We start from the raw sequence: 9,369 nt of genomic DNA, 5'->3' as shown, positions 1-9,369 counted from the left end.
TTTGGCCCACCCATAAGAGAGACACATCATGGCTTTCAAACAAGCAAAGTGGCAGTTGGTCAAGCCCACTACTTCATTTACAGTATTACGGGACCACTAAAAAGTCTTCCTATACAGTATTAGGGGACCACTAAGGTCTACATAAAAGAGTCTTCAGATACAGTATTATACAGTATTAGGGGACCACTAAGGTCTATATAAAAGAGACTTCAGTACAGTATTAGGGGACCACTAAGGTCTATATAAAAGAGACTTCGATACAGTATTAGGGGACCACTAAGGTCTTATAAAAGAGACTTCAGTACAGTATTAGGGGACCACTAAGGTCTATATAAAGACTTCAGAACAGTATTAGGGGACACTAAGGTCTATATAAAAGAGTCTTCAGATATCAGTATTATGGGACCACTAAGGTCTATATAAAAGAGACTTCAGATACAGTATTAGGGGACCATAAGGTCTATATAAAAGAGACTTCAGATACAGTATTAGGGACCACTAAGGTCTCTATAAAAGAGACTTCAGATACAGTATTATGGGACCACTAAGGTCTATATAAAGAGACTTCAGATACAGTATTATGGGACCACTACAGCCTACAGTATTTAAAAGCATCCTAAAAGCACCATGTCATGGGACTTTTAATCCAACTCCTAAAACTACCAGTGGACATGTTGAATCTTATAAATGGAAAGGTGAGCTCACCCATGGCGTTGGGAGGGCAGCGTACTGCGGCTGTATCCCCAGCTGGAGTCATCTTCCATACAACATTGGAGAAGTTGTCCTCGGCACATATTTCATGGGGTTCTGTTCACAAAAGGAGAGTAAATGTAAATGCCGAGTCATCTTTGCTCAACTCCCAAGTAAGTCTCAAGTTTTTTTTTGGGGAGGCAAGTCAAATCAAAAGGTTATGTCAAGACAAGTTGAGTCATTAGTTAAGACATGTCAAGTCCCAGTTCAAGTCACTTTTTACATTTTTATGACTCGTGGCACAGATGCAGCCATTGTGGTGGTCTGGTCTGACTCATGAGGCCTCATCAGTGGTCTTTGATGTTACGTGTTGCCATAGCGAGGAGTTTGACTGACAGCCAGTCATCCAACCATGACCATCACATACTAGAGAGCTTTTTGAGTCATCCAATCAGGATTCACAGAAGTACACACAAGTCATGCAAATTACCACGCCTAGAGTAGAGTCTTGAGCACGGTGGCCCAATGGTTAGCACCGTGGCCTCACAGCGAGGTACGGGGTACAAACCCAGGTGGTCCCGGGCCTTTCTGTGTGGGTTTTTTCCGGGTGCTTCAGTTTCCAAATATGTTCCCCTCCCTCTCTACCAAGCTGATGTGTGGTGAGTGTCTGGCATCGTAAGGCTGGTGGGTGCTAGTGAGTAGTCCCCCCGCCCCCAAAGTGCTTTGATTGTCTATGATAAAGCGCTATATAAATGTATTATTTGATTTTTTGTCAAGTCAAGTTTTGCCCAATCAAGTTGCTGTCAAGTTCAAAAGGTTGACTCCAGTCCAAGTCAACAAGTCTCAAGTCCACATCTCTGTAAATGAGTGTCATGTAATGCATCATCATGTAGGCTATCATGTAAAATGTATTACTATAGGTGTCATACAATTTGTAATTATCTCAGGTTTCCATCACTGATGAATACTGCTAAGACAAAGCAAAGTATGTTCCATCCACTGACCTGGGCATTTCTTTTCATTACAGCTCCGGACCTCTTCTCGTTCTGCAGGACAAGGCTTCCCTCCAAAAAAGGGCCCATAACAAATCCTGTTTCTCTGCTGGCTCCCCCCTCCACACGTTTTGGAACAGCCCGACCACAAAGACCACGGCTGCCACTTGCCATCCACTGACAGAATGCATACAGTGAAACACAGTGTTAGACAAGAATACATCAGGCACAATTACACACACGCACGCACTCACACACACTCACACACACACACACACTCACACACAGTGTAGGCAAACTTACCTAGCTGAGATTTTAAACTTGCTAAATACCCTTAATTTATAATTCACATCATAAAATTAATGAAAACTGGTAAAAGTCTGAAGCGCTGGAGCACAAATTCATTAGTTGAAACCACAATGGAACACTAGTAAGAAAACCACTAGCAATGTAAAGTCAATTATGTGATTTGTAGAAAGATATAACTTTTACTAAATTATGTCATGGTTTTACTGTTCACTCTAGTTTCACTCTTTTTACCATCTTCACATGCTCTATGTCATTACTTTGATGTGTGTGTTTTTATGTTTGCACCATAGAGTAGCATTTTAATTTCTTTGTATATACTTACAATGGCATTGTAATGTTTTGTTTCGATGCCTGAATCAATACAATCAAAGCATACAGTATATACCATAATGTCAGCTTATATGCTTTGGACATATATAATATCTTTCCCAAAAATGTATTGAGTATTAATTATAAGGTACAAGATAAGTATCCAAGGCAAACACATTCACAGTGAGTACGTAATAACCTTTGGCAATACTGCACACAATTGTTTAAATGTTAGGAAGATAAATATGACACATGTGGGAGTTATACATCTCCGTAATACATGCATTGTTTTTATTAAATTTGAATTGTTAAATTTAAACATGCTGCGGATGAAAATATGAATTTGGTGTCCTCATGCTTTGTAAGTCACGTGTCAGACTGGCATCTACTTATACTAATATCCCCACACCACTTGATGAACCATAGAAAAAAAATGATTGTGTAGCACTGTATTGAAGAGCCACACCATACAATAGAAACAGAAAGCACCTGCTGTAAGTTACAATTAAATCGAGTCTAAAAGTTCATTTATGTATGGTTGAATAGCTAGTTTATATATGGTACAGTAACTTCCAGTAAATATGTTTTTTTGGAGCACAGTAAATGTCCGATCTGGCTGTGGCCCTGTCTCTTACATACCTGGGCAGTCCCCGAGGAAGCAGTCAACAGTCTCCAGCCATTCTCCCCTGCACTCGGAGCCGCCGTACGAGGGGCCGTTACACTCCCTGGTTCTCTGCATGGTCCCATTAGAGCAGGAGGTGGAACAGGAGCTCCAGTTGGACCACTCGTTCCACACTCCGTCCACTGAGAATGTCCAGGGTCACCAACAACAGGCAAACAGAGAAGACAGTACACGGAAAAGGTCACTCTCCCTGATTTGGTGCACTATGGATTAGAGTGTATATACTAATCCAAATTTAGGAATACAGTTGCATTTCATGAGGACACTTTCCATATTCACTCATTTTTCACTGCTGAATATTTCCTCTTAGACATATCAAACCGTGTATTCTTTGTGTATTTGTAATACCGGGGAGAAATACATGTGCTGATGTACTTCATGTACTATATTGTATTTTTTAGGACAAAACAAGCTACTTTGTACGAAGACAAAGACAAGGCAAGAAGCCTCAGACCTGCAGAGACCTGAGGAGCATAAACCATAGTCTTCATAAATCCACCGGAGTTTAGAACGCCAACACGAAGGAAGAGGAAGGTAACGGACATCTGGCCGAAAAGAATGAAATCCAGCGGAGTTATTGGCAGCAAAGTAACAATCCAGGAAGTAAAACGTCGTGGATATAGACTACCGCTCCACCAGAAAGGTAGGACGCCGATTCTAGATATTATTTTTTTTTTTTGAATATCTTAGATCGGTTGGTTAAATTCAATATTGGCGTAGGAAAAACCAACCAAACCTTCATTCCTTCATTGTACGATCTGATCGCCAATTGGCACAAGCCTAGGCTGTACAACTATGAAAAGGCATAAGTAGTGATGGGTGTGATAGGTTGGATCCAATCATGGATCAGTTGTTTTCTGCATTAGCTGTCTGTGCATACAGTTCCCACAGTTATACATGTGGAATGCAAAGAGTCAGACCTTCTTTGATACAGGTAGATACGTCATGTGCACCCGTGGGACCACTTGGATCCATTTTGTGAATTAGGCTATTTTTTATCCATCGTTTTGGTATATATAAATTACAAAAGATAAATAATTGATTGTGTTCCTTACCTGGACAGACAGCGATATTGCAGAATTTGGTCTGTTTCTCTGGGCCATCACAGGGATGTCCCCCAAACTGTGGGGGGGAGCAAGTTCGCGTTCTGGACCTGTAACCTCGGCCACAGGTCGATGAACACAAACTCCACGGCGACCACTCGTCCCAAGTGGCGTTCACTGCAATCAGAGTAGTTATGGTATGATTTATAGATGGACTTTCCATCTTAATACACCAAAACAACACAAGAGAACGTGACTGAGACACAAAACTTTATTAACTATTATGAATGACTCTGCCGTTTAGCTTTACTGGAATCATCCACGCCGATCCATTGTCCTGGGATAGTATTGCTTTCTAAGTTGAGGAGTCTCCCTGCCTTCTGCATGTAGGAGAGCCTGAGAGCACCGTGGAATCTCTGCTATTGTAGTGGGAGTCATTCTAAACTGCAAGCAAAGTGGGGGTAGAAATCATCCCTGGGGCCACAGCTTTGCTAAGAGCCTGAGGGGAGTCAGGTGGGTCTTGTATGGGTGAGGCAGGGTCCAGGAGAGGGCTGGGCGAGCGCAGGAAGGCGGCAGTGGTGGAAGGGATGGGGGGGGCTTACCTGGACAAACAGCAGAGTTGTTGCAAGGTCTCTGCTCGCGCAGTGGCCCACTACACTGGGTGCTGTAGGAGGAGGACACACACAAACGAGTGCGACTCTGCCAGCCCTCCCCACACGTGGCAGAACACACAGTCCACGCTGACCACTCATCACCTGAAGCTGAGTCTACTGAGGAGGTAGGGTGGGTAAAGGATAGGAGGATAGAGGGAGAAAAAAGAGGGAAAGGAAAGGACAGGGCCATAACTAATTATCATGCAGGATGTAGCCTCTGAGGCCAAAAGAGGAAGGGTTGTGGAGTGATAAAGGATAGATTTTAGCTGTGCCACATTTTAGTGGCCACCTCCTTTAAAGGGCTGATATTTCCAAAAGGTGGAACAGGCTGTCGCTTTCCAAAGGTTCCTCCATATGTGGCTGATAAGAGGCCTTATTATTGGAGACATGACTGCTGGTCCTTGATGGCCTCAGTATTCCAAACCATTGCACGCTGGCCACCTTTAAAGACATTGATAGGAGATTTCCAGAAGGCCTTTATCCTCTGTAGACCATCTCATTTGGAAAGGGGCTGCTGGTGCAGCCCATCTAATGTTCTGTCCAACTTCCTACACTGCACCTGTCATAGGAGGTGGCCCCTGAAATGGACCCCAGCTTCTGTGCTGCTTGTCCTACTTTATCAGTGGGGCTCTGATGTCATATCCTTAGCATTAACTTCAAGGGGAAGTGTATGCCACTGGCTTAGGATATGTCCGGCATCTTTTTAATGGCCATGCCTACCGTTTTGATGGGTCTGTTGACCAATAAGCGAAAATTGGGCAGTCACAGCTGGGGAAGCAGGGAGAAAAGAACTAAACAGGAGGTGGGGAATCGATTGGCAAATTAAAGTGATACTTCACACAAAATGTTTGTCTATGTATCAAACCTGCACACCTGTAGCCTTGAAAGGTCTGTACTTCTCTCCAAAGAGCATTGAGTGTAGGCACATTATATTCATATTAGTTATAATGAATTCCAATAGTGACAACATTAAATGTTTTTTGTGGATGACCATCCATAGAAGAAACTTCTTCCACATGATACATGCGTCCTCTATCCATCAAATTTGCTTTATGTGACGCCCCGGTGACGCACCGTGGTTGAGTTTGCGCCCCATGTACTAAGGCTCAGTCCTTACCGCAGCGGCCCGGGTTCGATTCTGACCCGCAGCCCTTTGCTGCATGTCTTTCCCCCTTTTGTATCTTCAGCTGTCCAATCAAATCAAGGCAAACAATGTCCAAAACATAATGGGCCTTTTAGAGGTGTTGGTAGGTGTAATTTGGATAAAGCCAGCCTAGCTGTTTCTTCCTGCTTCTTGTTATTATGCTAAGCTAGGCTAAACAACTCATTTTCACTACATATTTATTATCACACAGCCATGAAACCGGTATATAACTCATGGAAAAATAAAGTATACAATTTAGAATCAGCATATGTCCAAAATTCCTTTAGACTACGGAGGATTGAGTGCTTGCTATTCCTGATTTTGGGTGGAGTATCACTTTAACAGAGAGGGAGGACTCCGTTTAATATAGTGTTTTACAGACAGGGCACAGTGTACTCTTATGACCTTACATAAAAATACAATTTCACTATGTTCAGTCAGGGTCCATGTTGGAATTAGTCCATTGCGGACGAGGCACTACCTGGGGAGATTTTGATTGATGTGTACATTAAAAGTGAGTGCAACTCCCTTTTTTTTAGTCGTCATTGTGTATATATTGTACAAGTGTGGTGGTCACCCAAGCTGCCACAGTGACTGATGCATGGGATCCCTCTGCGTCCCGTTGTCTTACCTGTCTGAGGGCTCTGCTGTCCGCTGCGGGGCTTGTCTACGTCATCACGCTTGCGGCTGTCCACCGAGCGAAGCGATTGGCTGCGAGAGAGATGGCGACCTTTGCCTAAAGGGGGGTGAGGCAAGGCCGGGGGGGAGGAGGGGGCGGGGGGTTAGCAACCAGAGGTCCTTCATTAACGGCTTATATTTGGGACACAACCGTGACGTGATTGGTCACCCAGAACAGCATCAGCCAAACTTGGGACTTTTGTTGTGCTGTTGGTGTAAATGTGGTGTAAATGTGTGAAGTGGTAATTTTTTTGTATGATTTCAGCTGTTGCGTTTAATGTTTATCTGAGTCTTCAAATGTCTCTGATAGCATGACTAACTGGAATAAAAACCCATAAACCATAAAATCTGCTGAGCTATTTGTCAAACAGAAACCTACTGCTAGTTCTGTAGAAATGAAGAAAGCTTTAAGCAGAAGAACAGCTCAGTGAAAGCACTTTGTTTTAGTACACAGTGTCTACATAATAGTGCTCCGAAGGTGATTTTCTGTGACAGTTTATCCATTTGTGAATGTAATGATTTTGACATACTGTGCATGCATGGTCTTGAGAAGCGGTTGACCATGTCGTCATTTTTTCTCATCGATCAAAGTCCCCTTTCCAACATGCACTCCTTAAGTCAAACACTGACTTATAGAGGATGCATACGCAAGCGAATGAAAAACATGAACTAAATAGATGGAAAACAAAATATAAAAAGTAGTTTTAAACACATTTGCACACACCTGACGTTCCTAATTAGCCACAAAGCGTAAAAGGTCACTCACTGACAGACACGGATGTAGAAACAGGAATACAAGCGCACACAGACAGCGAGGAGCTCACCGGTGCAGGTCTGGGAGTTACACGGCCGGCCCTCCTCCACCACACCCTCACACAGGTACGACTCCTCCGCAGGTGACCTGCAGGTCCGAGTCCGGGTTTGAACCCCGCCTCCGCACTCGCTGCTGCACTGTGCCCACTGACCCCACACACTCCAGCCACCTGGAAACACACACACAAACAGTGGTCCTTTATATAACACTGCGTTATATTTTATTTTCAACCCTTGATCAGAGAGTGGAACGCCTTTACTGAGCGTCTCAACAGGTCAGGAGACCAAAGAGGTTTACAATTTCATCAAAGTCTGGTGAAAGACCAGCGTGTTTGTGAAAACAAATATATATTTGTCTTTCTTATTCCTGAAATCATGCTTCTAGCCCCTGGGAACACTTGGGTCACACGTTAACACAGTTATGTATATTTATGTAACATTGTACGTATACAAGGTGTATTAACTAATTTTAATACATTAGTAAATTACGCAGTGATGATGCTCTCTCAACAGATAAAGATAACCGTGGTGTCACAATTTGAGAAATTCACAATTTTAATTTAAGGTCACAAGTAGATTCAATTTTAGATTTTTAACCATTTTGTCAGCAGTGTGAATGAGAGTGACTAGATGTCATGAAGGCTACTTTACAACACCTGCTTGAGTTTCTCAAAATTGACAATGCAATTGCATGCAGTACTAGTTTAATGAGGTGCGCATGAATGCACCATGAAGACGAACAAATACTCAGGGAACCACAGATCCTGCTTTGGATTTTGATAGTGTAAATCAAAAGCTCATTTTGATCATTGGTTTTATTTAAAATTGTGACACCCCTAATAGACGGTACATTCATAGAAGTATCTTTTTTTTTAAATCATCAAATATGGTCCAGTGCAATTGTTGCACGTGTCTTGTTTCACTAACCTCCCACTCACCTCACTATTGACTTCCACTCAAACCATTAAAAGTTAAATAGGGTTTATTTTTACTCAGTTTAGACTTATTATTTCTATTTTTCCAAGCTGGGGTTCAAATACAAATCATTTTATTTTATTTTTTGGTTTATTCAAATACATGACTAAAATCATTTATTTTGTGTATATTGCTGGCAGCTGAACTTGAAGATATGAACTTAACACAAAGAGTATGGGAATCTGTGTTTGGTAGATTATTTCTCTGTGGTAACATTACTTTTTGGCAATAAGTCTTAAACCGTTGGAAAGTTCGTTAGGTTCCCCCATTTGTAAGGAACATGTATTTGTGGGATGAGCAGCAGAGCTGAGTATGTGTGATTTGCCATCAGGCACCTGATTGGCAGCCCCTGGGGGTACCAGAAGCCCCAACCGAGAGTCAATAGAGACAGCAAAGTAAGGTTGTTTGGCATTGGCAGAGAAGATTTGGCAATTGTTTTATGGGTGCAACACACACACTCAGCACTGTTGCTCATCCCACAAATGCATGTTCCTTACAAATGGGTACTAAACAGGCTTTCCAACGGTATAAGACGTATTGCCAAATAGCACTGTTACCACAGAAAAATAATCTACCAAATACAAATTTCCTAACTATTTGTGCTAAGTTTATGTGCATGTATAAAAGTGTATAAATGGCAGAAGAAAACAAGCTAATGCCGACACATTAAGCAGACTTGATTAACCTGGAACACAATTCCTTCATTAAGCAACACATACTGATGGTATGTACCACTGAAAGGTAATCAGAGGGGAGGTGCTCCCTTTAAAACAGAGGTGTGATAAATGCCATTGTCACTGGGAAATTCCCTGTTTGGCCATTCTGATTTAATGCGCTCCATTATGATGCGTGCAGATAGGAAGAGGAGCGGGTAAAAAGCTACTCTAAAAGGCTCTCTCTCTCTCTCTTTGTCTTGCACACTCATGAATGTTTAATGGTAAAGACAGATGCCTTTCAGCCCCCACAGGCAACCGCAAATATGTATTAATCTGCATGAATAGAACATGAAGTTGGCGAACATCCAGACACACGTTCATAATTACTCGCAAGTCACTTTAATTTGGGCTGAGGGACAGGATGG

General features: G+C 42.4%; 1 protein-coding gene across 9 annotated transcripts in view; it reads right to left on the bottom strand.

Annotated features, from left to right (window-relative positions):
* adgrb1a (adhesion G protein-coupled receptor B1a) overlaps nucleotides 1–9,369 on the bottom strand; it is a 196,687-nt gene that overhangs the window by 94,713 nt on the left and 92,605 nt on the right. For 7 of the 9 annotated variants that reach the window (XM_032517663.1, XM_032517669.1, XM_032517665.1 and 4 more), the window contains exons 3-9: nucleotides 7,325–7,483; nucleotides 6,454–6,558; nucleotides 4,628–4,795; nucleotides 4,038–4,202; nucleotides 2,940–3,104; nucleotides 1,695–1,859; nucleotides 706–807 (exon numbers count right to left, since the gene is read on the bottom strand). In XM_032517663.1, coding sequence (XP_032373554.1) covers nucleotides 706–807; nucleotides 1,695–1,859; nucleotides 2,940–3,104; nucleotides 4,038–4,202; nucleotides 4,628–4,795; nucleotides 6,454–6,558; nucleotides 7,325–7,483 — 1,029 coding nt within the window. The remainder of the gene's footprint in view (nucleotides 1–705; nucleotides 808–1,694; nucleotides 1,860–2,939; nucleotides 3,105–4,037; nucleotides 4,203–4,627; nucleotides 4,796–6,453; nucleotides 6,559–7,324; nucleotides 7,484–9,369) is intronic. The other 2 variants (XM_032517664.1, XM_032517670.1) reach the window with 2 other exon arrangements.

Source organism: Etheostoma spectabile, chromosome 6 (assembly GCF_008692095.1).
Source record: "Etheostoma spectabile isolate EspeVRDwgs_2016 chromosome 6, UIUC_Espe_1.0, whole genome shotgun sequence".
Lineage (NCBI taxonomy): Eukaryota > Metazoa > Chordata > Actinopteri > Perciformes > Percidae > Etheostoma > Etheostoma spectabile.
Note: the sequence above shows the minus strand (reverse complement) of the source record. Positions and strands in the feature narration are given on the sequence as shown.